General features: G+C 48.2%; 1 protein-coding gene across 7 annotated transcripts; it reads right to left on the reverse strand.

Annotated features, from left to right (window-relative positions):
- Positions 1-4,109: 4,109 nt before the first annotated feature.
- Positions 4,110-26,985, reverse strand: LOC123060429 (neurogenic locus notch homolog protein 4). 7 transcript variants are annotated; one of them, XM_044483149.1, is made up of 11 exons: positions 26,886-26,985; positions 24,918-25,107; positions 24,623-24,702; positions 24,219-24,327; positions 14,343-14,429; positions 14,093-14,215; positions 10,900-11,052; positions 9,169-9,270; positions 5,426-5,599; positions 5,265-5,343; positions 4,110-5,058 (listed from the first exon to the last, which is right to left on the reverse strand). In XM_044483149.1, exons 4-10 carry the CDS (start codon positions 24,246-24,248, stop codon positions 5,266-5,268), a joined length of 747 nt encoding a protein of 248 aa, XP_044339084.1. In that variant the 5' UTR covers positions 24,249-24,327; positions 24,623-24,702; positions 24,918-25,107; positions 26,886-26,985; the 3' UTR covers positions 4,110-5,058; position 5,265. The 7 variants fall into 7 exon arrangements, with proteins under 7 accessions (XP_044339084.1, XP_044339086.1, XP_044339081.1 ...); XM_044483151.1 differs by having other exon boundaries at positions 24,219-24,343; XM_044483146.1 differs by having other exon boundaries at positions 24,219-24,361.
- Between the last annotated feature and the right edge of the window lie 387 nt (positions 26,986-27,372).

Raw genomic sequence — 27,372 nt, forward strand, 5'->3', positions numbered from 1 at the left:
GTACGCCGAGCGGACCGTGAAGTGTCCATCCTTGGTGAAGTTCCATGCTAAATAATTTTCCACGCTCTGTCCGCCAATATTGATCTGCTTTATATCCGTCGCGTCTTCAGGTGAGAACATCAAGTCCAATAGCTGTTCATTCCAACGCAATCTCGACTGATCAAACAGGTGGCTAACCTTGGAGATTCTCGGGACATACTCCGCACCCAGTGGTGTTAAGCTGCCACTCCTTGGTATCCATTGGTCATGGTGAATATTGATCTTGGAGCCGTCTCCCACACGCCATACTAGGCCTGCTCTAAGCAGGTCCCTTCCATGAAGAATACTCCTAAATGTATAGGAGCCGCCGTCAGGACAAGTTGCATTCATAATCCCTCCCTCGCTGAAATATCTAGCCTTCAACACCCTCGCACAAAGCGAGGAAGGAGTTCTCAGAATCCGCCAGGCTTGCTTCGCAAGTAAATCCTGGTTAAAAGCCTCGGCGTCCCTAAACCCCATGCCACCCTCTTTCTTCGCTGCACACATTTTGTCCCCAGGCAATCCAATGTACTTTACGTTCACCATTAACTGCCCCCCACCAGAATTTTGAAGAGATAGAAGTTAGGTTCCGGCACATCTTCTTTGAGAGGAGGAAACAGCTCATAGTAAACGCTGGAGTAGATTGAAGTCCCGATTTGACTAGAACTTCTCATGATTTCTTCGAGAGACCTTACCCCTTCCAACCTATAACCTTTTTCTTTGAGCTCTCAACAACATATTGAAACGATCCATCCTTTGCCCTCCCAACTACTGTCGGGAGGCCCAAATATCTCTCGCTCAACGCCTCAGATCCAATACCAATGGCCTCCTTGAGGGATTCCTTTAGCTCCTGTTGACACCCTTTGCCAAAGAAAACTGATGATTTTTGGAGATTCACTTTCTGCCCTGAGGCCTCCTCATAAATACCCAAGATATCCTTCAGCGCTTTAAAATTGTCAACTGAGCCCTGAAGGAAGACAATGCTATCATCTGCAAAAAGGAGGTGCGTTACCTGGGGCCAGTGCACCCGAAAGACACTCCTTTGATTAGATGATCCTCTTGGGCTTTCTTTAGTAACGCAGAGAAACATTCAACACAAAATAGGATTAAATATGGAGACAAAGGATCCCCTTGCCTTAGGCCACGTGATGGAAAGAACCTCCTGAATAAACCACCATTCAATTTCACCACAAAGTTGGCTGATGTCCCACACCTCATGATCATGGAGATCGACGCATTGTCAAAACCAAACTGTGCTAACATTTGTTGAAGGAAAATCCATTCAACCCTGTCATATCCCTTCATCATATCCAACTTAACTGCACATAGTGGTTTCTTTCTCTTCCTCTTCCTGATAGCATGCACACATCATAGGCCACAAACACATTATCCGTGATTAGCCTGCCCGGTACAAACGCACTTTGTTCCTCAGAGATCAGAATAGGAAGAATAGTTTTTAACATGTTTGCTAACACCTTAGATGTGATCTTGTATAAGACATTGCAAAGACTAATTGGGCAAAATTGCGAGAGTAACTCCGGTGAGTTAACTTTCGGTATCATTACAATGACAGTCGCATTAAACGCATCAGGTGCTGCCACTCCCGCCAGAAAATCACGAACAACTCTACACACCTCTTCCTTCACCAACAACCAGTGTCGTTGATAGAATAGCGCAAGTAGCCCATCCGGACCTGGAGCCTTTGTTGGGCCCATCTGGAACAATGCAGTCTCAATCTCCTCGTTAGTGATGGGTACCACTAGTTTTTGATTCATGCTCTCAGAAACTACGGATGGGATATTATTCAGCAAAGCTTGAGCACCTACTGATCCTTCAGAAGTAAATAAAGTCTCATAGAACTTCGCTGCCATCTCTCGCATCTCCTCATCTACCATGCACTTCAAACCATCCTCCCGGACTAGCGCACGGACAGTGTTCTTTCTCTTTCTATGGGAAGCCCTTGCCTAAAAATACTTCGTGTTCATATCTCCAGCCGCTAGCCAGTCCACACACGATCTTTGTCGTTGCATCACCTCCTCCCTAGCATAAACCTCCCTGAGTTGTTCTTCAATGTCCCTGATTTCCGTGGAGTATCCTGTCCGCAACGATCTGAATTTTGCCTCGTTAAGCTGCACTTTCAGTTGCTTTATCTGGTTCCGAATAGATCCAAACACAACTCTCCCCCACTCCTGCATACTCATTGTCAACATGCTCAATCTGCTACATGTCGCGGTAAGGCCAGTGCCCCCCGTGTTCGCTTCCGCCCACTTTTCAGCAACCATCGACTCGTACATTTCATGGCGTGTCCACGCTTCCTCATACTTGAACTGCCGCGGGCCGTTACTATCCCGGTCTGGAGCAGTCTCCAGAACATGCGCAAGCAGTGCAACATGATCAGATTTCTCACTTACAATATGCTGGACATACGTTTCCAGGAACATAGCTAGAAAATCATCATTGCATGTGCATCGGTCTAGTCGGACTTGTATATTATCGAGCCCTTGCCTTCTGTTATCCCACGTATAGGGGTATCCGGAGAAGCCTAAGTCAGCAAGGCCGCAATCGGCCAAACAATCACTAAAATCTTCCATTTGCATGAAGCTCCTAGGATTTCCCCCCTCTGTTCAGATTGCAATAAAGCTTCATTGTAATCTCCTAGACATAGCCATGGTAAATCGTCTTGTCTTCTCAGGTATCTAAGTGCATCCCAGGATTTCTTCCTTTGTTCCACGTCGGGTTCGCCGTAGAATCCAATGATTCTACAGGTCTTCCCTTCCCATATCACCTCCGCATCGACAAAATATTGACTCCATGGTCTGACAGTAACTTGGAGATGATCTCTCCACCACATAGCTAGACCCCCGCTCTGTCCTCGACAGTCAACCGCCACTCCACATCAAAAGCCCAAGCTCCATTTCAGTTTTCGTATGGAGGGTTAGATCTAATTAAGTGGGCCTCATCGTGTGGTGATAATTCATTTTCATTGTTCTGTGTACATGTGTTCGGATGCGCTTATGAAGAATATGTTTGCTTGTTTACTAGTAGTAAAGATAAAGAAGCTAAGATAGGAGGAACTGGGACCGTTGGATGAGCCGAAACGTTGTGGACGCATCTCAGCCGTTAGCATAGACTGAATCAGAACAGATGATTCTGAAGATCCCGAATTTCTCCCCGCCCGAAAACAAGACACCGGGCTTGAATTGCGGAAAGGTTGACTGGATGAACTTCGCCCTCCCATGTTTCGTCATCCGGCTTAGAGATTTCTCCATGGTATGAGCTACTGCACCACTGCAATGTTGTGCTCGCCATTGTTGTGGGGACTCTAGCGTTGTTGAAGGACTGCGAAGGGGTAGGTTTTGATCTTGCCGTCGGGTGTGAGCACAGGGAATTGATATTGGGGACATTGACTGCGACATGTGCTTCTTAAGTTGAATGACATGATTGCGTAGTTTAGTGCCCTTCAAAAGTTGGAGTTTGTAAGCCACTCAGCCAATGCGTTGCAATATCCAGAGTGGCCCATGTTATTTGGATGTGAGCTTTTGTCCATTCATTAACCCAAAGTTGTTTCCCTGTTGCATTTTTAAGATACACCATGTCTCCTGCGTTGAAGGTGCGCTTAGTTTGTTTCAGTATGCATATTTCTTTATCAGCTTGTGTCAAGTTTTACTACGTAGTTATTCACAAAAAAAATTACTACATACTCCCTCCGTCCCATAATATAAGACACTTTTTGACACTACACTAGTGTTAAAAACGTCTTACATTATGGGACGGAGGGAGTAGTTTTAAGCATATCATCCTTATCCTTCATGGTCACATGTGTGTCAGGAGAGATGTTCCAAGGAACAAAAATATCATTGACTTGAGAGGTAAATATTTATACATAACTTCAAAAGGGAACTTTTTATTTATTGTTGTGTAATATGAAGAGTGAAAGGATCAAGATGGACCTACAGGGGGTGAACTGGTCTCCACAAATTGCACTTGTTTTTCTTACAAGTTTAGACTTTGCGGAATAGAGTGTTTACCTAAATGTGACTACAAGGTGCACAACATACATGATGCTAGCAAGGTCAAGGGGCCAAAGTAAAACAGAAGTAATTAAGCACGGATGAGAAATAACTAAATGCACACGATTACAGAAGATGAATCCCGATAATCACTTCCTTGGGAAAGAAAATCACCGTTTGGAAAGGTGCTAGACCACCGAGGTTTCTCAACGTCCCAAGGCTCACCTTCTTCTCCTTGAGCATTCATAGCAAAACCATAAGGCCACCGAACATTTTAGGGGGGAAATTGAGGATGTTACAAAAACTAAGAGCAAAACCCACGGGTGGCACCACCAGAGCCGGATTAGCCTCTTCGTCTGCTGCCCCACCGCCTGTGTTCCCTTTTATTTTTTGGGCTTGTTGAGCTATGCCCTCAGCAGAACCTTTTCATACCTTTTGTTGTACTACCTTGTGTATGGTGGTGTTGTGTGCGTCTGTGTGTTGTGAACTTTTGTTGGACCTTGTGCCTTGTGGTTTGCTTTATATATAAAGCGTGGCGAAAGCCTTTTTCGGTAAACCCACGGGTGGGCGCTAACTAAGGCCAGGAACATAAATGTCATAGGAAATAAACTCTGCATGCACCAACCAGTATGGTGTGATGACCTACAAAGCTACTGATACCCTCACCTAGCTGAATCATCACCCCAGAGCCAGAGTGCCATCAATCACATGGCTACAACAATTTGTAGCAATTCGCTATGAGTGTGCGTGGCCTAATTCAGGGCTGTGTCTGCCGGCGCCAAAAGACCTACGTACAGTTAATCAGGGCATCATATGTGTTCCATGGTTCGAGCACCGTCTACTTACACAGTAGCAGGCATCACGTTCTTCAGAGCGCAACGGAAGATTTGCCAAAGAGTTTAAGACGACCAAATACTAGCCAAATTGCTCTCTTCAATGGTACAAATATAAGGGGCGATATACTACAGCAGGTCCTTCAGATCCATTCTTCTTGTTGGCGTCAGATTCTGTCAACAATCTCAAAGCTTCCCTGCATATTTCAAATTATAGAATCATAAAAGCTCAGATCTGAATGCCTTTCGAGAACTAATGCATGGCTGGTTTTGCGTAAATGGACCAAACAGAAACAGGCACTAAAAATCACAAAAAGCATTAGCCACATTATTGATATGGAGAACACAATTTCCATGCCTTTAAATAAAGCATGGAGCTAAAGTATATTATCAAGTAGGCTACCTTAATGCCTCCCGATTCCAACAAATCCTGGCTTCAATTTGAGACCATCAAGAAATGAATCACATGCTTTTTCGTACTCCTGAAGATACAAAGCTGACTGGATCATCAAAAAGGTTTAGCCGCAAGATTTAACTAAGTGTGAAATCGTGATTCTTTATCACCTTTACTTGCAAATATGAGTAGCCTTCCAGCCAGCATGAGTCTGCGCAGTCAGGCCGCATTTTCCTGCACATATGGGCATCATTTAAAGCACCGTCTCTACCCAGTAGAAGCCGGCAATACCCCCTATTGCCAATCAGGATTGCATCAAGATTTTCAAGGTCAAGCATCATGGCCTACAACCAACAAATCAAACAAAAAATTACATTTTTTTGACAAATCTGCATATAATCCTCAGATTTCTAGCATCATAAATGATAAACCACATATGGAGATTGTCTCAATGGAAACAGCTCAAGCCAAAACTGCTACCGCAAGCAGGTAAAAGTGGTGGGTAGCCTAGTTCAAGTTGAAAGAGAGAGAAAAGTGTTATTTGTAAGGCTGGTGCAGCAAATGTCAAAAAGTGGGAGGAATCTCTCTGTTCCCAATTGTTCATCTTCATCGATGCAAGGGACACACATCGCATGTCTTAATGGGCCAACCTTGGCTAATGAGTCTATGCACACATCCACACTCAACAAGGTAAAGCTAAAGGCTTTAACAACATACTCAAACATATTAATTAAGATTTGGAGATACAACCCAAAAATATAATAAGTGGCAATGTGACACGCTAAAGGTATTAAGACTTTGTATAACAGGGGCATAAGGAAGCAAATGGAACAACTAAGTTCGATCATCTGCTTGGCATGCACCGGCCACATTTTCCCATAATTAACACCATTCCACAAAGAAGTTACAATGCGTGGCACTTCCCCTAATAACCCAAACTAAAACCACTGTCATGAAACAGTGATCATGATCCACCATGGTCTCGAAGGACCGTCTCAAACGGTTTGCAGTGGTGAACGTCATATTAACCAAGAGATGTGGTAGAATCAGGTACTCTACCAGGTCTAGGGCGTAGGTGGTAAGGGAAGGATGGAGGGGGCCGTGGCGAGGAACGGGCGCGCCGGCGGCTGGGCGCCGTCGCGAGCTAGGAGAAGGGTGGCGGCGGCTAGGGCTGTTGGCGGCTAGGGTTTCCGGCTCCTCAGGGAGCCGGGCAATAGGAGATAATATTCTTCTTATTGCTTGATCTGAAAAGAGTCTTACAACTTATATTTATAACCTAGATAACATGCACACGAATTAACCTAAGATAACTTATGGGCTAAGATTGCCCGATGGGCCTTCCATATGACAGGCCGGACATAACACTTCTCCCCGCCTGCACAAACAGCTCGTCCTCGAGCTGTAAGGTGGGGAAGCGCTTGCTGAACTCCTCGAGGTAATCAACCAGCGTCAAACACCTTCTCGACATCTGGGGCGGCCAGGTCGGCGGCGACGGCGTCCTCCGGAATGTAGTCTGCCACCTCCAGGTAGAAGAGTCGCGGGCAGGCGTGGCCGGGCTTGTAGGGTTCGTCACAGTTGAAGCACAACCCTTGGCGGCGACGCTCGAGTATCTCGGCTGGGGTGAGCCGGTGAAACGGGCATGCTGCGGTCGTGGCGAGAGGTGCCGCGGTCGCGGCGAGGCGTGCCGCGGAAGCCTGCGCAGGACGATCCGGTGCGGAATCCGGCGAAGGTAGTGAGCCAGCGGCCCGGAACGGTGAGTCCTGCTGAATGGCCACCGCGCGGCGCTCGAATGCGTGGGCATAGTACATGGCCGTCTGGAGATCGGGGGGATCCCGTAGCTCGACGTCCACGCGAATATGGTCCGGCAGACCGCCCACAAAGAGCTCGGCGCGCTGGGTCGCGGAGACGCCCGGCACATGGCACGCCAGGGCCTGGAAGCGGTCGGCGTAGTCCTGCACCGTAGATGTGAAAGGTAGACGGCCGAGGGCCGCCAGTCGGCTCCCACGGATAGGAGGCCCAAAACGGAGGAGACAGAGCTCCCGGAAGCGCTCCCAAGGTGGCATGCCGCCCTCGTCCTGCTCGCGGGCGTAGTACCAGGTCTGCGCTGCGCCTCGAAGATGATAGGACGCGAGCCAACTACGATCCGAAGCGAGCGTCCGCTGCCCTCGAAAGAACTGCTCGCACTGGTTGAGCCAATTGAGGGGGTCCTCCGTGCCCTCGTAGGTGGCGAAGTCCAGTTTGGCGAAGCGAGGGGGTGTCGGCCCGCCGTGCCCGGGGGCGGCCGCAGTCGCCGCCGGCGCGTATGCTGGGTCGGGAAGCGCCGGGGCGTAGTTTGTCGAGCTGGAGGGGTGATCAAACTGCAGGGAGGGCGTCGGGTGTTCCGGCGCTGTGGAGTAGACCGGCCCCGGAGACGAGCCGGTCGCCCAAGCGGGGATCGGCGATGGTGACGATGGAAACTGCACCTGGTGCAGGGGCCGACCCGTAGCCCTAGGCGCGGGTGGTGGTACTGTCGATGGCGGCGGCGCCTGGTGGAGCTGCTGCACCGGCGCCTGCGGCGTGGGGGCCGGCGGTGGCGCCGGGAGAAGCTGCTGGGGCGGGCCCCCCAGCGGCGCGGTGGAGGCCGGCCATGCTGGCCACGGCTGTCCCGCAGCCGAGTAGTGCGGCAACAGCAGCGGCGGCTGGGACGCCCCTCCGTAGGTCGCCTGGAAGGCCGGGGCGGGCCACTGTAGCGGCGGCGGCCCGTAGGCGGTGGTGCCGGCGCTCGGTGGTGGGGGCTGGTTCCCGGCGAGGTAGAGGGTAATACCCCTGACCGCCTGGACAAGCTCCCGCAGGGTGCCCGACACCTCCTCGGGCGAGAGGAGCGGAGGCGGTTCCGCCGCGATGTTGATGGGCGCGGTGGTGATGGTGGTGCCGGATGCGGTGGTGATGGTGGTGCCGGATGCGATCTCCGCCATCGCGGTGGAAGTGGCCGGCGGCAGCGAGAGCGGGGTGGAGGTGGATGGTAGCAGCGGCGGTGATGGAGATTGGGACATGATCGGCCTGGTGTCTCTGGATACCAAATTGGTAGAATCAGGTACTCTACCAGGTCTAGGGCGTAGGTGGTAAGGGAAGGATGGAGGGGGCCGTGGCGAGGAACGGGCGCGCCGGCGGCTGGGCGCCGTCGCGAGCTAGGAGAAGGGCGGCGGCGGCTAGGGCTGTTGGCGGCTAGGGTTTCCGGCTCCTCAGGGAGCCGGGCAATAGGAGATAATATTCTTCTTATTGCTTGATCTGAAAAGAGTCTTACAACTTATATTTATAACCTAGATAACTTGCACACGAATTAACCTAAGATAACTTGTGGGCTAAGATTGCCCGATGGGCCTTCCATATGACAGGCCGGACATAACAAGATGAGACCAGGGTAGACCTGTGCAACGAACAGGAATGTTCATCGGTTCCACCGTGGTGCTATCAGTTCCACTGTGGTGCTATCAGGGTCAGTGTGATAGGTGACGCTGCTCTCGATTACGCTAATATAAAAATCTTACAAGGCAGGCAATTATATCAGTGATGCCATGCTCAAAAGCAACTCAATTGTGTATGCCCACATGCTCGTCTGTGCTGGCACTAATAAGGACATTCATCAAGCCACAACTCACAATACAGTAAAGGGCGTAAGTGTCTATATACTTCCGGCCATGGTCTTAGGTGTGTCCATGAGCTTTGTGGTACACAATACAATTAACTGTTCACACTTGCACTCCTCTCCTTGTAGGAAAATACCAACAAAGAAACATACAGCACATCTATAGTTTACACATTTATCCAGAAAAACATCAGATAGTGATGCAAGGCATTTTAATGATATAAATGAGGAAACAATAGTAGGGAAAGAGAAATGAACTTCAGGAGCTTGAATAGTGCAATACCATACCGCATTGTAGAATTCTAATGCCGCATTGTAATCATCTTTATGCAAAGCTTTGTCTCCTTCTTCTTTCAACTCAGCTACTGACATTTTAGATAAAGGGAGATCCTGAAAATTCAAGTAAATAATGACTCGAGATTGCAGAAATTTATGTGCAAAGAATTTAAAAAGAACAGAAATATTTCCGTAGTTAAACATGTTGTAGTTTCATTCATTTGGTACAATTGCATGTTTTTGTAAACATGTAGAGTAGAAATTATAGTACCACATTGTTCACAAACCCCCAAACTCAATCGCACCGGTTACATCTGATATACTCTGATACAACAAGAGATACAAGATTTGGCAAAGCCAGCAGCAAATTTCTTTTAGCACAAACTCAAAAGAGTGCAAGGGATTTTTGCTCTCACAGTTCTCTCAGGCCCTTTAGATCAACTTTAGCAGATTCGGCATATCCCCCCTCCCTCCATAAACCACAAATATGGAGGCTAGAGGGGCAAAATCCCCACACTAGCAGATTCGCCATTGCTCCCTTTATCTCCATATAATTTTTGGAGGGCGCTCCAAAAAGAGGAGTGCAGCCTCCAAACCCAACCACTGTGGTGCTTTTTAACATTCAGCTGCCAGTGGGGCAGCATCCTCCAGCCGCGCCGTCCCCACCCCCCTTGACGATACGAACGAGCAGCGCCAGGTTGCCTTGGCACTCGAGCTCTCTGTCCACGACAAGGACATCCGCCGCATCCAAGATGCCGAGCGCCATCGCTGCTGGACCATCCCCCTCGACGAGTCAGATTAGCAACACCAGGTGGAGCTCGCCGCGCACAGGTCCGTTGAGGACATCTGCCGGCACGGCGCCAACCGCCAGTGTGAGCTCCACTACGTGTTACACCAGTTGCGTGAGGACGCCACCTTCGAGGCCTAGCGCCAACACCACTGGGCTGCCGGCGAGCCGCTGTCCTCCGACTCTGATGAGCCGCTGTCCTCTGACTCCAACTAGACAGCATAGGAAGGCAGCCGCAGTTATTAGCAATGTCGAATAGCGACATTGCCTATCAATCTAGTCTAGTGGTTTGAGTAAATGTCGCTTCTCGACATTTTAGTCGCTAAAATGTGTATAAAGCGACGAATTTTCGCCCAATATATTAACTAACTATTTCTAATCTTGTTCGAGTGTTGATCCAATTTTATGCAGTGTTTTAGTGCGTCCAACTCTGGTTCCTACAGTGCTAGGATTTACTGTGGCTACACCTGGTCTACTCAGTGGCGGAGGACGGGGAAAATCAAGGTAGGGCAGGGTTAAACCAGAGTACTCAGCAATTTGGATCCACGTCGCTTCCGGCTAAATGTCATGCTAAGAGAGTGCTGTTCAACCCCTCAAATTAAAGCATTAAAATAAGATATAAATTTTTCCAATAAATGTAGAAATTTTACCAATTTTATTAACGGGACAAATCAGTAAGTAAACTGGATCATGCCTTGCCTAATACAAAGTACTACCGGAACCAGCAACCTAGCAACTCTCCACCTCAGTAAATAATAGAAATTTTATAGTTCAAAACTTCAAATAAGAATTCACAAGAAATACTCTCAATGATGTCAATGATGAATATTAACTTTCTTGGTCTAAAGAAGTTCATTAAAAAAAATAGCACTACAGCACACAAGTAAATATAAATCATAATCATTCGCAAAAAAAAATATAAATCATAATAATGTCAATGATGTTATTGCTCATACCTCGAACTTTGGCTCTGCCTTAACATGACTAATTATTCCATCAACGCTCAAATCATCTATAGCTGGAATACGAGAAGAAGTAACTTCATATAGGATCTCGACGGCTTTGCGTGTACCAAAATATGCCGCCAAATGTATTGGCAAGTGACCAAACTGTTCAGAAAAAGAGAAAATTGAATATCACCAATGTATTTCCAAGGGAAATAAATTAACACAAGTCCAGCCACACGAAAGACATATAGACAAGAATTTGACCAATAGTACTCCTTTCATGCCCAAAAGTAGGTCATAAGATCCGTTCTTCTGCGTCTAGTACGTATGCTTTCAGGCAATACACGCGTCTGCAAATAATCCAGCAAGTCCTTTTTGTCGTAAACTATTGGCTGTGCATCCTATGATGCAGAGACCAGGACACTAACTTATCCATTATCTAAAAAACAGGCAGCAAATTCCTAAATTACTTTACATTACTAGCATTTTTACCAGCATTTTTTTCATAATACAATGTTACCAAATTAGGAGGAAAGAAAATACATGTAAAATTGGCCAGGGCAAATCAACCAAAACTATTTCTATGTAAACTGTAGGAATGTCAAAAAAGAAATGTCAACTTCAAATGTATGCCATTAATCTTCAAGAAACTGGAAAAGTTGTACATGAAAAAATATGTCAGAAGGCATGAAATTGCAGTATTACAATTAACATGTCAGCATTAAAACTTCACTGAGTTAAATGCACCTGACCTAAGCTAACTATTAATTCGATATGACTGACTTCGTGACTCGTATTACCAAAGTTCAAAGATGGATGATGCATAGTTATTCAATGAGGTAATATCACCGGAAGTCATAGAACTTGCACTCGATGTTCAGTTTGGTGCTAAAACTTTAAAAATACGGATTTTTGGTCACCTAACTTGACATCGCGTGTAAATATGGTCACAAAAATACGCATGCAGACGTATCAGGGTGTATGACCCCACCTGTCAATGAGTGATGTTGCTCGGTTGACTAACTTTTGTGCAAAACACCCTCACATTTTATTTATTTATGGAAAAAGCCGACTGTTGTGTTGCATATAGGTACAAAAATTAACACAAAAAATGGGTGAGCAGAGACTAAACCCACGGCCAATGTTTACGACACAAGCCACTCCAGCCAACCCACCCTTCACGTTCGCATCTCATGTATGGATAGCAAACTTAGATTTGTTGAATGTGGAACTTAAATGACATTTTTTTCCCGCATCTATGAGGAATTGGTGTACATCTGCAGCCCATTTAAGCTATTTTACCGGTCCTTCTTTTACCAGAAATATGTAGAGGGGCGTACTGCTACAGTTGATTCCCTTAAGCAGGACCAGAAGTCATATTAGGTAGGTTGACACATTAAGATAAAATATAATGCCATCAACATAGTCTGTATCCCTAATGGAGCAGCTGGTAGGATTGCGTCCAGGTTTTTTTTCGTCCCACCACTTTTGTCCGGGTTTTTTTTCGTCCCCCCTCCCACCTGTTTATTTTTGCACCACCTATCACACAACGAAATAAATCATAACGAATCAGAACTTTCCATGCTGCCGCAAGTTATTAGGCTGGCTGTCTGACAATACATGTGTGTCTTTCCGAAGGGGATTGCCATTGCCGGCATATTTCTGCGGATACTGCGGCCCATTTTGCACTTGCTATTTTTTAAAGATATTTGTAAAACATAATTAACAAATTTATGTTCCAAGAATATTATCTATACCAATATAAAAAGACCCAAAGAGGCAGATCCAATTAATCTCAGCCATTAAATCATATCAATCCAATGATCTAGACTGCTTCAATGTCGAGCGCTCAACACGTTTAGCGTGCAGCTAATTTCATGCCAAATATAGTGCTAATCATATAATAACACGCAAATAATATCATACTTAATATCCGCATGCACTTAATATACTTCCAAATTAACGTGCATTGCAGGTACACATTCACTAGTACATACAAGTGATTATTATTAGTAAATACAAACAATTAAATATACATATGCGTATCTATATAAAAAATATTTAGTTAAAGCGACATTGAAAATGTTTAATGAATCCAAGAAAAATAACACACTCGAGGCTTATATTTAAATTATGCAAAATGATGAGTTCAAACATTTACTAAATATTCAAAATTATTCACCAGTGTATAATTTTTACTCATGATTTATAATTGAAAAAATAAATAATTTAAATATTAGACACGATTGAATATTCATATCAATTTTTACATTTTAAATTATAAAAAATTTGAACTCTAAAAATGTGAGAACATTTATTGAAATGTTTGTAAAGTTAAAATAGTATTTTAAATTTTAATTTTGGAAATATTTATTTTAAATGATACAGAAAAATTATAATTCATAATTTTTTTAATATATGAATATTTTTAAAATAGTACATGAACAAATTTAAAAGTAGGTTATATCGTTTGTATGTACAATATTTATAACACATATTTAGTTGTTATTTTTATTATTGTAATTATAGTTTACGTAAAATTTACATATTTCTAGTACATTAAGACTAATTATTCACCGTAGACGTGTATACGTGTTGGTTGTAGCGGCTATAACATCCTGTGTGCTATCCTTTGGTTGTTTGTTCGAGAGCTGACAGGCAGGACCCACTGCTCCACGGTCAATACATCTCAGTTTGTTATCCATACTTGAAATATGAACCTGATGGGTTGGTTGGTTAGCTAGAGTGTCTTGTGTCCTTAATTTGGGTCGTGTGTTCCAGTCCCTTCTCGCTGATTTTTTAGTTAATTATCGTACCTATATGTTGTACAGTGGTCGGCCTTTTCCATTAATTTTCGTACCAATATGCTGCTGTACAGTGGTTGGTCTTTCCTGCAAATAAAATATAGTAAGGTTGTTTTGTGCAAAATACAGTCGGCCGAATGTCATCACTCACTGACAGGCTGGCCCATACACCCTGATATGTCCGCATGCGTATTTTGTGACCATATTTGCATGTGATGTCAGGTTAGATAACCACAAATCCGTATTTTTAAAGTTCTAGCATCAAACTGAACATCAAACGCAAGTTCTACGACTTCCAGTGATATTATCTCTTATTCGATGTTACACCCACATGTGTAAACAGCCAATCATGATGTGAACAAAATATACAATATACACAAGTGGAATACAAAACTTACTTCATCTTTAACATTGGGATCTGCCCCAGCATCCAGTAGGCACTTAAGGGCGTCAGTTAGGTCATGTCTTGCAGCAGCAAGCAAGGGGGTCACATTACGGATGCCCTTCACACCCGCACCAGCCTAGCATGTAACAGAATCATGGATGTTTCCTCTAAGTAACATGTGTCAGACTTTATCTGTCCACATTTTCACTAATCTGGGATACATTTTTCAGCTTCACGCATAAGATATTAAGATGTAGCCGTACCTTTACCAGTAGTTTCACACATTTCACTGAGTGACTCTCGATAGCGATCTTGAGAGGTGACAAGAAACATCCTAGTATCTTGTTACACTAAAAAAGAAATGCAATCACTAGATTATTATCAGATGCATAAATAACAAGACAAATATAGTGACAAAAAGATGGAACCATGCCACTGTGAGAATGAACCTTAGTGAATGAAAGAACAAAGGGGGAAGTTGGTGGTTTGGTGCAGAATTGCAAAAAAGAAAAAAGAGGATGAAAATGAACATCATCACCATGAAATTATTTGGCAGTGGACCATTCAGTACATCACTGGTCAGTTCTTCACTACTAGCCTTTAAATCCAGATGACAACCAACACCTTTTTTTCTGATGGAAAGATAACAATTAAAGATTTATGCCCTACTTGAATCAGTGGCATTCCATATTTTGGGTCATCACACCTGGAAAAGATAGGCCCAAGAAAGGAAAAACTATGACCTTGTCAGTTGTGCTGAATTTAATCATCTCGAACAATTCATCCTTTTTGTTAGCATGACCATAGCAGCAACCCCATGTAAGGAAGTTTCTGCAAGTAGACCTTATCTCCAATACAATAGGACACTAATTTCCAGTCATTATTTTTTAACCATCCTTATCAATTTGTGGGATTCATTCCCTCTAGACAAGATGCATACTGTTGCAGGTGTAAATGAAGTGATTTCTTATGTTATTTTTTTTATGATTTTTGCTTTTTAGATTCAACAACAAAGCCTTTAGTCACAAACAAGTTGGGATAGGCTAGAGCTGAAACCCATAAGATCTCGTAACCAACTCATCGTTCTAGCACATGGATAGCTAGTTTCCACACACCCCTGTCCATGGCTAGTTCTTTGATGATACTCCAGTCCTTCAGATCTCTTTACGGACTCCTCCCCTGTCAAGTTCGGTCTACCCCGACCTCTTTTCACATTATCAACACGCTTTAGCCATCCGCTATGCTCTGGAGCTTCTGGAGGCCTGCGTTGAATATACCCAAACCATCTCAGACGATGTTGGACAAGCTTCTCTTCTATCGGTGCTACCCCAACTCTTATCACGTATATCATCATTCCGGACCCGGTCCTTCTTTGTGTGGCCACACATCCATCTCAACATGCGCATTTCCACTACACCTAACTGTTGAACATGTCGTCTTTTAGCCGGCCAACAGTCAACCGCATACAACATTGTGGATCGAATCGCCGTCCTATAGAACCTGCCTTTTAGCTTTTGTGGCACCCTTTTGTCACAGAGAATGCCAGAAGCTTAGCGCCACTTCATCCATCCGGCTTTAATTCGATGGTTCACATCTCATCGATATCCCCATCCTTCGGCAACATTGACCCCAAATATCGAAAGGTGTCCTTCTGAGGCACCACCTGCCCATCAAGGCTAACCTCCTCCCCGTGACTAGCAGTACTGAAACAACACCTCATGTACTCGGTTTTAGTTCTACTAATCCTAAAACCTTCCGATTCCAAGGTTTGTCTCCATAGCCCTAACTTTCTATTAACCCCCGTCTGACTATCATCGACTAGCACCACATCATCCACAAAGAGCATACACCATGGGATATCTCCTTGTATATCCCTTGTGACCTCATCCACCACCAAAGCACAAAGATAAGGGCTCAAAACTGACCCCTGGTGCAATCCTATTTTAATCGGAAAGTCATCAATGTCGCCATCAATTGTACGAACACTTGTTTTTTCTCGAGAAAACACAAAGTGATTTTTGCGTTTCATTGCATTGAAAAGGTGAGCGAGAGTACATGCCTCCTAGGAGGTTATATTTACAGAGTCCTAGCGCCTCCAACCAGTGGACATCCCAGGAGGCGGGCAAGACTACCCGCAGCCCCTGTGCCCCGGCTTTTGCCCAACATTTGGCCTCGTCTTTAATCCTATCAACTAGCGCATCTATCGAGGGTCTTGCATTGTCGAAGACGCATTCGTTCCTCTGTTTCCAGATCATCTAGGGGACGAGCAGTGTGATCGATTGCAGAGCTTTGCGTAGTGTAGGATGGGTTTGAGCCTTTGCACGCAACCACCAGTCCATCAAGGTGATTTCGGTAGCTGGCGGTTGGGCAGGTATATGCGCCCAGTCCAGGATGATGTGCCAGGTCTGCTTGGCGAATGGACACGCCAGTAGCAGGTGTTGGATGGTCTCCGGGTCTTGGTCGCAAAGGAGGCACCTAGGGTGGTGCTGCAGGCCGCGGCTGGCCAGCCTCGACGCCGTCCAACATCGGTCCTGGTTAGCAAGCCAGTGGAAGAATTTGACGCGGGGTGGCGCCCAACTCCTCCAAATCAGCTTCCATGAGTAGCAGCTTGTAGATCCCTGAAATGTGGCGGCATAGCAAGATTGGTCCGAGTATGTGGCGCTTGCTGCCCACTCCAGAGGAGTCGGTCGGGTTTGTCCGAGAGGGTGAAATGTTGTATCGCCTGCCGTAGCATCAGGTACTGGCCAATCTCATGTATCCCGATGGTCCCCTGGATATCTCGGGCCCAAGTGTTCCCGTCCAGGCCTTCTACCACTGTTCTCGTCTTGCGTCGCTGGTTGGGGATGCATTGGTATAGCATGGGGGCTATCTCGCGGACGGATTGGCCGTTTATCCATCGGTCATCCCAGAAGAGTGATGTCCGGCCAGCGCCGAGCATCATAGTGGTGGATGAGAAGAACAGTGTGCGCTCCTCCTTGGAGAACTGGAGATCAAGGCCCTGCCATGCGCGGTCAGTGTCCGTGCGGGTGAACTACATCCATCGCAGCCGTAGTGCTAGGCCTGCGCGCTCCAGATCATGGATCCCAAGGCCACCATATTCCACGGGGCGGCAGGCGTGGCGCTAATTGACATGACAGTTCCCTCCGTTGGCGATGGCGCGGCCGGCCCACAAAAAGCCACGCTGGATTTTCTCTAGCTGCTTCAGTGTCTTCTTGGGCGGGGCAAAGGCGAGCAGCTGGTGAACTGGGATAGCGCTCAGCACCGACTTGACTAGTGTGAGCCTCCTGACTTTGTTCATGAGCCAAGCTTTCCATGTCGGGAGCCGGGCGGCCACCGAGTCGACGAGGGGCTGTAGCTATGCAGCAGAGGGTCGGCGGAGTGTTACCGGTATACCAAGGTAGGTGATGGGCAGCTCAACCACCGGGCATCCAAGTTGGGTGATCATCTCGGCCGTCGCGGGTTCACCATGGAGGATGGTAGCTGAGCTCTTTGCATAATTCACCTGGAGCCCACTAGCTCGGCCAAACAGGGCTAAGATGCCCTTGCCACATCGTCCTGGGTGGCATGGCAGAATATCATCACATCTTCGGCGTAGAGTGAGATCGCGGGAATAGCTCGTCGGGGGTGTAGCGGCCGTACTATGCTGCAGTCGTGGGGGCATGAGGCGGCTGAGGGTGTCAACCGCGAGCACAAAGAGCTGCGGGGACACGGGGTCTCCCTGGCGCAGACCGCATCGTAGCCAGATTGTTGGGCCGGGTTCGCCGTTTATCATGACGCGGGTGTTGGACGTTGTGAGGAGGATCGCTATCCACTCCCTAAACCGAGGCCTGAATCCGTACTGACCAAGAACCTCGAAGAGGAATGGCCATGATAAGGAATCAAAGGCCCGTGTGAGGTCTAATTTGAGCATGATCCGCGGGGCCTTGAGTTGGTGCAGCAGTCTCATAGATTGCTTGACCAGAACAAAATTGTCGTGGAGACTCCTGGCGGGGATGAATGCATTTTGGTTGCGACTGACCAAGTCGCCAAGTCTGGGTGCTAGTCGGAGCGATATCACCTTCGCAATATTTTGGCCACGAGATGTATCAAACAAATCGGGCGGTAGTCGCGTAGCTCGCTGGCATCGGCACGCTTGGGGAGCAGGGTCAGTAGGGCCTGGTTGAGCTTGCAGAAGCCTCGGCTTCGCAGCTCAAATAGCTGCTGGAATACGTCCAGGAAGTCTTGTCGGATGGTGCCCCAATAGGCTCTCACGAACTCTATCGTAAATCCGTCCGGCCCGGGAGCTTTGCGAGCCGGCAAGAGTTTGATGGCGTTCCATATTTCCTCTGGGCTGAATGACTCGTCAAGTCCTGCCAGGTCGCAAGGCTCGATGAGGTGATCGAGGTCCAGCGAGCAGTCACGTGCGGCAGGGCAGCCAAAGAGCTCGTCAGAGTGGGCGAATGCTGTGTGCGCCATCTCCTCCTGGACGGTGATTACATCGCCGTTGACGGTAAGGGCGTGGATGTGGTTCTTCTGCCGACAGTATGAGCATTGCCTATGGAAGAAAGGCCGTGTTGGCGTCGCCATCTTTGAGCGTGGTGATGCGGGCACCCTGCCTGGCTATGGTGCGCTCCAGGGAGGCCAGTCCGAGGTATGAGATCTTGAGCTGCTTACGTAGCCAATCCTCCGGAGGTGATAGCATGTGATCCTCTTGAGCCTTGTCAAATCGTGAGATGAGCTCACGGGAGATTGCCATCTTATCCCGTATGCAGCCAATGGTCTTGCCGCTCCAGCTAGTGAGCATGCGTGCTGTTGCCTTTAGGCACAACATCAAGCGACGCAAAGGATCCGGGTCATGGACCGAGCCCCATGTCGTGGCCACCATGTCGTGAAACCCATGTAAATGCATCCAATAGTTCTCAATGGAAGCGTCGCCGCGCCGTGTACGTTGGCGAGCAGTCGAGCAGGAGTGGACTATGGTCTGACACGACGGACACGAGGCAAAGCAAGTGGCAGTCTGCGTGTGCGTCTTCCCAATCCGAGGTGGAGAGTACACAGTCCAAGTGTACCAACGTGGGTGGCGATTGCTCATTCGACCACGTGAAGCGCCGCCCATTGAGGTATACTTCTTTCAGCATGAGGTCGTTGGTGAGGCGGCTGAACCGGCCCATCATGCGGCGGTTCAGATTGCCCCTGCTCTTGTCCTCGTCGCGGAGGATTAGGTTGAAGTCCCCACACACCATCCATGGCCCGGGGCAGCCCGCGCACACGTCTCTAAGCTCTTGCATGAATGCGATCTTGTCCGCATCATCCCGGGGGGGGGCATAGACGACCGACAGCCACCAAGGCGCGCCCGTGGCCGTGGTCACCTTGGTTGTGAGAGCGTTCATGGTAAACAAGGGATCCGTGATAGTCACGGTACTGCTCTTCCATGCAAGCAGGATGCCGCCCCGCGTGCCTTGCGCCAGGAGATACGTGTAGTCATCAAACTCGGAGCCCAGGGTGTCAAGAACAACCGAGGAGCAAATCAACGCCATTTTTGTTTCTTGAAGGCAGACAATGGAGGCAGAGGTGGTTACAATCAGCGAGCGGATCGCCATGCGTCGGGCACGCGCATTAAGGCCACGCACATTCCAGACAACAAGCCTAAGGTTGTGATCCATGCACACAAGGTCGGCGGGGGGAGGGGGGTGCGCGTACGGCTCATGGCGTGCATACCATAGCGTTGCTTGTCGGGACGGTTGCTGGGGTGGCCATGCGCGTACGGATGTCGCGATCAACCAGTGCGGCGATGGCTGTGAGCACCGAGAGTGGGATGGGTGCTGCAAATAGGTCATCATACACCTTCATCTCGGCCGAGGTGATCTTCTGGCTCGTCCCAATGATCCCAAGGGTGCGCAAGATCTTAACCTGCGATCTTCTTTCAGCAGTGGGCGGGGCCGCCGGTGGGGAAGCCGCTGTCGAGGCTGAGCGGCCTCGCCGCAGAGTGAAGTTGAGCGCGCGCCGCGGTCTTCTCCCAAGGGTAGGCAGGGCTGAAGTGATGTGCTTCGTGGCGGCGACCAGGAACTCACCAAGAGTCCAAGTGCGCGGTGGAGCAACGCGGCCTCGGGATTGACGTAGCATGATCGGCGGGGAGGCGAACCGCCCTTATGCAGAGTTGCACGGGTCGTGATGCACGCTAGTCGGAGTTGGCATATCCTCTGGGGGGCCTGTCGTTGTGGGCGGATTGGTCGTGGGCTAGGCCGGAGGCCTTTGTAGTATTCTCACCGGGGTGTGGGGTTCTGCCTGTCTGGTGGTGGGGTTGCTGCCACCGGTGGGTTGCACTTCCCCGCCCTTCTCGTCGCATGCGTGGGGTTGGTCGGGTGCGTCTGGCCCCGCAGCAGGTGTTGGCGTCAGCGGGACATCTCTTTGTCCCGACAGGATAGCTGGTCCCTCTAGTTGGGAGTCTGGCACCTCGCTCAGGGCAGACAGATCCCTACAGCTCACAGGATCAGGCGAGCCAGGCATGGGGTCAGGCATGGGGCTCTCTCGATCCGCCTTGGTTGCGGCAATCTCGGCCTGATTTGAATCTGGGGGTGCTTCTAAGGTGGTTGACACCAATGACGGGTCGCTAGTTGGCGCATGCGCCAAAGCTCCCACGGTCAAGGATGGGCCACCAACTGCCATAGTCGACATCGCCCTATGGGCCTCTGCGGTGTCTGCATCTCTGTGCTCCTGGTCCACCGGCAAAGCCCTCTTTTGCTTTCCTCTTCCCCTTCCTTTTCTGGCAGCATGACGAGGGTTGGCGGGCCCATGCTGACCCGGCCACGGGGCCATGCTGCATCGTGCTTGCTGTACGGGCAGCAGTGCATCCACGGCGGCGGGAGTTGGCTAGGATGGAGCCATGGTCACCACATCCGCGCGGACAGAGCGGTTGTCGACGCACCAGAGGGAGGAATCCATGGCCATGCCATCCGCGCGGCCAGGGGTGGCGCATCCGTACGTCGTTGCTTGCAGCCACGACTATGCGCCCTGCCGGGGCCGGGGGCGCGGTTACGGCCACCATCATCTCGCGTGCCCGCTCCACCCTGTCCAGTGCCAGGCTGGGCGCCGAGGGACGGTGCTCCGCTCGGCTCAACACGCGCCAGCGCGATGGCGATAGGGTATGTGAGCGTCTTGATGATCGGCTCGTCGAAGCTCAAGCGAGCGGGGATCTGCTCAACAATTTCCAAGATGGCATTGCGGCGAATGCTGTCAGGACAATGTGTGCGCCCTGCTAGCCGGAACGTGGCCAAGTCTGCTCTGGAGCGAGTGTTGGGGTGGAGGCGCTCAATCCAGCAGCTCTCTCCCAGGATGTGCTCGGCGGTGGAGAGGTGGCAAGCCTGGGCGGGGATACCACGAAGCTCATGCTCGACGCGAAACTCGAACTCATCGGAACCGGCGTGAGCCAGCTTGCTCCAGGGCCGGAAGGAGAGAGAGAAGCGTGGCGAGTTGATGAAGTGGTCTCCGTCTAGTCGGCGCTTGCTTGAATGGGAGCTGACTAGGATTAGGAAGTCTTCTGGGTGGTGGGCATGGACGGTGAAGTCGCCGCCGGCGAGGTCGAAGGTGTCGAGTGGCACGTCGGAGACCTCGGCGGCGGACACATGTGGCCTATTGCCGATGATGCATGCAACCATTGCACGGCTCAAGACCGCCTCGGCCTCCTCCATCTCGACCGAGTGCGCCATGATCACCCGAACTGGCTCCTGCATGCGTGCTGCCGACGCGACCCGCTAGGCTGCAGGCAGCAAGGGTGGCGGGGGCGGAGGAGTGGCCTGGACTGGAGCGCGCTCCCGAGCAGCCAGTGGTGGGGCAGGGCTGCGCGGCGAAGGCGTCGCAGGAGCGTGAGTCACGGCCGGAGACGAGGCATCGTTGGCACCGGATGTCGTTGGTGCAGTCCCGCACCCGGTGGTGGTGGTCGAGGCAGCGGAAGCAGAGCCCCGCGACCTCCTCCGGGGAGGGGCTGCGCCGGCGCAGCGGGGGCGGGCTGGGCTCTTCGACTTGGCGCGGACGACGCTGTCGGTGCCTACGACGCGGTTGCTGGTACCCGTCAGCATCGACCTGGACTCCGCTGGAGACGCGGTGAACCCCTGAGCAGGGCCCGCGGCGCGAAGGGGGCCAGCGGGGCGCGCGCGACTACGCTGTACGAGCACAACGAGGACTCACTCTCCGAGTCCGACCAGCGGCTGCCGGAGGACACGCGGTCACCGGAGAGGGTCGCTCAGGGCTCGACAGGGTTAGCGCATGCGGACGCCATGGCCGGGGGTGGTTGGTTGGGAGGAGGAGGGCTGCCATCGGGGATTCAAGGGCGGCGGGGCTGGTGGGACGCTGGGTCAGGCGAGGGGAGCAGGAGGGAGGGAGCGGAGCGGAGCAGAGCCATTACTTGTTGTTATGTTTTTCTATGAACACTTGTCACAACATTATCGTACATGTCATTGATGAGGTTAATGTACTTTGCTGGGACTTTCTGTTTCTCCAAGGCCCACCACATCACATGCCGCGGTATCTTATCGTAGGCCTTCTTCAAGTCAATGAACACCATATGCAGGTCCTTTTGCTCCTTATATCTCTCCATAAGTTGTGGTACCAAGAAAATTGCTTCCATGGTCAACCTCCCATGCATGAAACCAAACTGATTTTTGGTCACACTTGTCATTATTCTTAAGCGGTGCTCAATGACTCTCCCATAGCTTCATTGTATGGCTCATCAACTTAATTCCATGGTAATTAGTACAACTTTGAACATTCCCCTTGTTCTTGAAGATTGGTCCTGATATACTCCGTCTCCATTCTTCTGACATCTTGTTTGCCGAAAAATGAGGTTGAAAACCTTACTTAGCCATACTATTGCTATGTCTCTGAGGCCTCTCCACACCTCAATAGGGATAAAATCAGGGCCCATCGCCTTGCCTCTTTTCATGTTTTTTAACGCCTCCTTGACCTTGGATTTGCCGCACAAAACGCTTACTCGTATCATCAAAGGAGTCGTCCAGTTCAATGGTAGAGCTCTCATTCTCCCCATTGAACAATTTGTCGAAGTACTCCCGCCATCTATGCTTAATCTCCCCGTCCTTCACCAGGAGCTGGTCTACTCCGTCCTTGATGCATTTGACTTGGTCAACATCCCTCGTCTTCCTCTCTTGGATCTTGGCCATCTTACAGATGTCCCTTTCGCCTTCCTTCGTGTCTAAGCGCTGGTAGAGGTCCTCATACGCCCGACCCCTTGCTTCACTCACAATTCTCTTTGCGGTCTTCTTTGCCACCTTGTACTTCTCTATGTTGTCTGCACTCCTATCCAGATGAAGGCATTTGAAACAATCTTTCTTCTCCTTAATAGCCTTCTGGACATCATCATTCCACCACCAGGTATCTTTAGCCTCGCTTCTACTTCCCCTGGACAATCCAAACTCCTCTGAAGCCACCTTCTGAATGCAAGTCTCCATCTTCATCCACATATTGTAGATTCAGTTACCAAAAAAACATAACACTCAAACAAGACCTAGCAAAGGACTGAACTATCTGACTAAGCTTCTGCTTGTCGGGGCAAGCTCCACATAGAGAAACTGTGTCAGAATATTAGCGGTTTAGCACATACAAACTTCGATCATGAAAATCTGACATACTAAAAGATAATAAAGGTGGAGACAGAAAACTTCAATGGAAATGACAATATAGTGGAGGTCTATCTACTCAAGGCGCTAAATGCTATCTTTTTCAAGCTTAGATGGTGAAATTATTTGTACACAAGAAGCAGGTAATTCACAGAAAGAGCCCATGACTTTCTGCTTGCTGCAGAACAGCTAGCTTTTCAGCATCCTTAACACTATGGACGGGACATGATTGTGCAAACAATTAATGATTAAAAGGCGAACTTCAATCTAATTTCAAATGTTCACAACTGTGTGATACTAACTAATTTACTGTCGAGATTCAACTAACCGAAAAATAGAGAAATCAGACAGCTGAAGGTAATCAAATACCCCCTCTGTCCCAAAAATAAGTGCCTTAACTTTAGTATAACTTTGTGCTAAAGTTAGTACAAAGTTGAGACACTTATTTTGGGACGGAGGGAGTATAACAGTGAGAAAACAGTAAAGGAACGTGTAATTTTAGATAATAAAGAGACTTGTAATGGAACTTACATCTGTATGGTGATCCAACAAAATCTTCATGGCTGCATCCTGCTTATGTTGAGCAGCGACATGCAACGGGGTTCCATGATCCGTAGAAAATGGATCGACATAAGCACCTCTAGAGAGCAAGAGTTCTATTATTTCACAATGCCCTGAATCAGAAGTTTGGAATATAATTTGAGTTATGAAACTCTTCTATGCTTCATTGCATTTCTTTCAACTTGTATCAATGAAGTTATGAAATGAATCAATTTGTGACATTGTTCTATGCCAAAGAAAATATATGATTCGTTTTTATACTTCAGTAGTACAAGCACAAATCTATCTCCCGTAATTACAGTCTGTTGTCTCTCTTCATCCACCAAAAAAGTGCAATGCATGAGTAACCAACTAAGAGGGGGATGGGGTGGTACCTATTTTGGCGGCCTCATGGAGAGGAGTAAACCCTATTATGTCGACATTATCTGGATTGGCACCATGATCAAGAAGATACCTGAAAATATTCACGTACCCACTTTTATCAGCAGTGATTGCCCAAACCAGAGGTGTTTTACCTGCCGAGACCATGGGAAAAGGAAGCTTATGGAGTTATATCAGAAGTTCATAATAAACAAATGAAGTTTTCTGAGCATACATACAGACTTTCCATGTAACGATAGCACGCTAAATTTGCTTGAAGAAAATCGCAGAGATATCGAGCAGACACACCTGCTTGGTCAACGGCATCCACATCCACCTGGACATCCTCAACCAGGTACTCGCACACTTCCACCTTCTTGCACCAGGCGGCGAAGTGCAGTGCCCCAGCACCGTGATGCTGGACAGCTTGCACCGCCTCCGCGAGGTGGCCGCGACCACCGTCGAGCTGCCTCAAGTGGATTTTGGCGTGGCAACCCTCCTGCAAGACTCAAGCAGCAGGTCCTATGAAAAAACAAATAACATATGCGAGTGAGCAGTAACAGAAAATAAATAGCATGCCAATGACAAAAGCAGAAACAGAGAAGAAACATGTTCTGCAGAAAAGTAGGTAAACAAACTGTCTCCATGTCAACAATTGCGTCGCAGGATTCACATTTCACATTATAAGAAACCAGAAAATTTATAGGACATAAAAAACAAAACCTACAAAGATCTTAAACTGAAAAGAACTTTGGATCTGGACATGGACACATACAAAGAAGGCATTTAGCAGTACTGATCTAACTGACAGAAGCACATTTGGTCTGAACAAGAATTTGACAAAGACCATCATTGTATAATTTATGCAGTCATTGGCATCCTTTTAGTGAAAAAAGGAAATACAGTTCTTCCTAACAGACCCTTAACTGTTGAATATGAGGAAAGAACAAGTTTCAGACAGTGCAACTAAGATAATGAGGCATACAAGAACAAAGATGCCCTTGTCAAGCAACACATCAACAGTAGCATCATTTAGTAGCCCAAGTCATATTGAAATGCTCTGAAATTTTAACTGGGGATAGAAGAGCATCTACTCCTCTCATAAAATTATGAACCGATGCCATGCATAAGATGTGCAAACTTAGTTTATATCTATCCATTCACAGACATGTCACAAGTTATCCAAGAAAGCAATCCTTGTTGGTGCAGTTTTCGATATGCTTCTACTTCAGTTCAGATCACAGACCAGAAAACAAACCCCTTGCAGTTCAGTTGAGTTCAGAATAAAGAGTGTTATTACACGTGATTCAAGAAATAGTGGTCCTTCGTATGACCAAATTTGGCTAAAGAATGGCACCCAGGTAACATCCATACAAGATCTCATGGATGCTTCAAATTTAAAATCATCAACCAATGGGATGCCACATGAGCATGCAAGGGTGCCAACAATAAACAAGCACACTAGCACCATAGCTAATGTGGCAAGGTAATCAATCTGGCCTTCATAGCTAGCACCTAGCAGCAGAGGGTATATTGGTACCAAAAATTCTTCTGGTGTGCACAGCAAGGCATTCAATCTAATGTGACATGGACTTTTTATTCTAAAATCCACATGTCTAATAGAACATGAATGTAGTTGTCACTTGTCAGCGTACAAAGCACACAGCGTTTTTACAGCTACTTCAGTGTATAGTTGTATAGCATACATCATACGTACATGGACCAAATGCAAAATGAAAGCTGATTTCCAGTCATGTTTCTCGAGAAATAATGAATAAGGCATGGCAAGGAAGAAATGCTTCACATTTCTCAAGAAGAAAAGGGAAGAAATGCTTCATAGGCAAGGACAGTGCTTCACTATTTTGTGTCATGTTGCATAAACCTCCGTGGATACTTAGTAAATCGCAACAAAATTAACAAACATGAGCAGCAGCAGCAGCAGCAGAAATTACTGGGCGCATCGAGCAGGAGGGGAAGGAGGAAGAGGAGAACCTAACTAGCGGGCGAGAGGGGGAGGGGAAAAAGGGAGGAAGAGGAGAAGCTTACTAGCGGGCGAGAAGGGGAGGGGAAGGAGGAAGAGGAGAATCTAACGAGCGGACGGGAGGAAGAGGGGATGGACATTGGAGATGGTTCGTCACAGCGCTACTATCGCCGCCGAGCTCGCGCCGCCGTCGCCGCCTCGGTGTCGCTGACGCTCGGGAGAAAGGGAGGGGAGTAAGCCGTGCACTAGAGAGAGAGAGGGGAAGGGAGGGGAGGAGAAGGGCGGCGAGGAATTACCTTGCCGGAAGAGGCCACGCCGGCGGCGGGCAGCCTCGTCTCTCGTCGTTTTCCCGTGCGTTCCGCGACTTCCCCTCACGGGCTCTGAACCCAGATCATTACTCCCTCCGTCCCAGGGAGAGTAGTAGATAGCAGGCCAAGGCCCACGAACGACAAAGGGGAGCCATCGGGCCATGGACGTTTTTCTTTTGAACTGGAACCACTCGATTCTTCTTCTTTTTTGCCAATGATGATAGCTTTGTTTTGCTTTTCTTGTTGTGAAATGAAATAATCTTGTTACTCAAAAATCAAGGACTGCAATCATGTCTGGGACTCCCTGTATCTCGAACATGATTATTGTTTAACCATTGAAATATGTATCCCCCGGTTGTGACGCACGAGCACTTTTAACCTTGTACTCCCTCGGTTCCTAAATATAAGGTCTTTTAGAGATTTCACTATAGACTACATGTCTATATATAGCTGTATCTCGTCCATAGTGGAATGT

This window comes from Triticum aestivum, chromosome 3A (genome assembly GCF_018294505.1).
Source record: "Triticum aestivum cultivar Chinese Spring chromosome 3A, IWGSC CS RefSeq v2.1, whole genome shotgun sequence".
Taxonomy (NCBI): Eukaryota; Viridiplantae; Streptophyta; class Magnoliopsida; order Poales; family Poaceae; genus Triticum; species Triticum aestivum.

Excerpts from the sequence above, each read along its gene's own strand:
- LOC123060429 (XM_044483149.1), bottom strand. The coding sequence starts at position 24,248 with ATGAAGATTTTGTTGGATCACCATACAGAT. Across the intron at positions 14,216-14,342 it reads GTGTGAAACTACTGGTAAAG|GCTGGTGCGGGTGTGAAGGG; the intron begins GTACGGCTACAT and ends GTTACATGCTAG. Across the intron at positions 11,053-14,092 it reads ATCCCAATGTTAAAGATGAA|TTTGGTCACTTGCCAATACA; the intron begins GTAAGTTTTGTA and ends TTTTCTGAACAG.